At 30.1% G+C, this 2,525-nt stretch overlaps 1 protein-coding gene across 1 annotated transcript in view; it reads left to right on the top strand.

Moving 5' to 3' along the window:
- Positions 1 to 1,478, top strand: part of LOC106686564 (uncharacterized) — a 10,342-nt gene extending 8,864 nt beyond the window's left edge. Inside the window, exons 2-3 of the mRNA XM_014429938.2 lie at positions 170 to 212; positions 592 to 1,478. Of these exons, the coding sequence (XP_014285424.1) occupies positions 170 to 212; positions 592 to 614 (66 nt within the window). The 3' untranslated portion in view covers positions 615 to 1,478. The remainder of the gene's footprint in view (positions 1 to 169; positions 213 to 591) is intronic.
- The last annotated feature ends 1,047 nt before the right edge of the window (positions 1,479 to 2,525 follow it).

The raw sequence follows: 2,525 nt of genomic DNA, 5'->3' as shown, positions 1-2,525 counted from the left end.
TACTATAATAAAGTTTCTTATTATAAGCTATTACTATAATAAAGTTTCTTATTATAAGCTATTACTATAATAAAGTTTCTTATTATAAGCTATTATTATAATAAAGTTTCTTATTATAAGCTATTACTATAATAAAGTTTCTTATTATAAGCTATTATTTTTTTTTCAGAGATTGAGAACAACTATAGAGAGGGAGCTTCCTATTACTCTAGGTACACAGAATAATTCGATACCCAATCCTTACTACTATGGAATTTTTTGATAATGTTGCCAAAATCATTACTCGTTAGCATTCATTAATTCTTGCTTGAAACTATATTTTATTATTAAAAATAATAGGCTGGAGAGATGTATGTTATTTGTAAATGGTCAATTTTAACGAAGGTGTATTTGACTTGATAAGGTAGTACTTACTCTATTTGAATAAATGAATTGAATAAAACTTTCGAAACTATTCTCACTAATTTAGGATAAAACTATTAATTAGTGATTTTAAGGAATTACAATTTATTAAAAAATAAAATTTAAAGAAAAATTTATTTTTATATTCATATAATTATCGTTTTCCCTTATGTTCCAATATGTTTACAGGAGCGGTGAGAAGTTATTTATAATGAAAAAAATTCCTACGTCCTACATACTTTCACATCATCCGTTCCTTTCTCATTGATACATTATTCCAAGTAAACCACAATGATTCCTAGTCAAACCTCTGTTCTCAGACCGCTGGTGTTCCTCAAGGTAGCATCCTCGGCCCCATCCACAACACCCTCCGGACAACTGACATCCTAACCAATCCTAGCACTATCCTCACCACGTATGCCGATGACACATGTGTGCTCGCAGTTCATAATAACCCTGTACTTACATCCCAAACTCTTTAATCCCATATCATAATCCTCGAAGAATGGTGTCGTAATTGGAGGATTAAAATAAATCCCAACAAATCGATTTCGACTATTACAGCACTTATTGGACAAACTGTTTAAACTTCCAATTCATTACAAAAGACTGATCTATATGAATGTAATAAGGCCAATCTGGACATACGGAGTTAAGCTTTGGGGCTCCACTAAACCTTCGAATCCTCTCGTATCCAATCCTCACAATCCAAAATCCTCAATGCTCCTTGCTTTGTCACAAATAAATTCATGCATAAATGCCTTAATGTTCCATATATATCCGATCTTTCCCGAACCAGATATCATTATAAACTCCCTAACCACCCAAACCCACTAGTATCTAATCTTGCTTCCTCTTCCATTCCTGACAATTCTCCGAGGCGCCGGAAAAGAAGATGACCACGAGACCTGCTAATGTAAAAACGTCATTAGAATGCTATCAATGAGTAGTTTCTCTACACGCCTATATCACTCCAGTATAACTAAGATATAATTTACTGAATGTATTGTAATGTAAAGTTGTAAATTTAAATAAATATATTAAATTTTAAAAAAATTCGTAACAAACATACAATGTCATATTAGTCGCAACAATTTTAGTCATTTATTTTTAAGTTATAGAAAATAAATATCCACCAAGTCCTCTGTATTATAGCCAAAGTGAAAATTAAGCTATTCCACATACATTGTAGAGAAAACCAACAAATTAAGAATTTTTAAAAATGAAGGTTCTGTATAGTTGATAATTTAAAGATATACTACTGATCCCCGACAATTCATGGATTGTGTTACAGAGCTATTTTTTATTTTTTAAACATCATGGAAACTACGGCTTCTAAGAATATAATAATTATAAAATACCTTGTATTGTATTTGATCAGCTTCGATTTGAGTTATAATAGATACCTGTAAATCAAATACTTTCTGATATACAATTGATAAACAACAAACCCTTTTTTTCCAAATAATTAATAATCAACATTCTGTAAATATACCTTGACAGATATCAGGTGAAATATCCATCTTACGAAGATTTTGATTACCCACTGGTTTGTGGTACATTTAGCTGGCTTCAACTTGAGCTTTAATAGAGCTCCTAACGTCTAATACAGTAGTTCATAACCAAATTGTTAACTAAAAAAAAATTTAATTAAAAACTAAAAAAGACAGAAAACTTAAATTTGCCTTAAAGATGTGGTTTGTCTGTTAAAAAAAGAGTATACGCATCATTAGATTTTATGGACCTGTTTAATTACTGAGACTGCAAAACCTAATATTTGGTGGTCAAGCGTCTATTTTTATGTTAAAGCTATTGACAATGTCTTTTCGTCAGAAAGCTTTAAAAGAACAAAAGTAACAAGCTGGCTCTATTATATATATTTATTTGGTTAATCTAACACCAGAAAACCTGAACATAAAATAAACAAAAGAGTTAGAATGAAACAATGAATACAAGTAAAAATAAAAAAGCCATTTAGACAAAAATAAATTAGTTGAATAAATTATGAAAACAAAAGAAACAAATTTACAAAAAACAAGAGATATATAAAATAAATACTGGTTGACGGTTGATCCACTCCGATATGTCAGAGGAAGATAGTTTGCTGTCGATTTGTGTGTATA

The sequence above is a fragment of the Halyomorpha halys genome, unplaced genomic scaffold (assembly GCF_000696795.3).
Source record: "Halyomorpha halys isolate HHAL.00 unplaced genomic scaffold, Hhal_1.1 Scaffold838.1, whole genome shotgun sequence".
NCBI classification, from domain to species: domain Eukaryota; kingdom Metazoa; phylum Arthropoda; class Insecta; order Hemiptera; family Pentatomidae; genus Halyomorpha; species Halyomorpha halys.
Note: the sequence above shows the minus strand (reverse complement) of the source record. Positions and strands in the feature narration are given on the sequence as shown.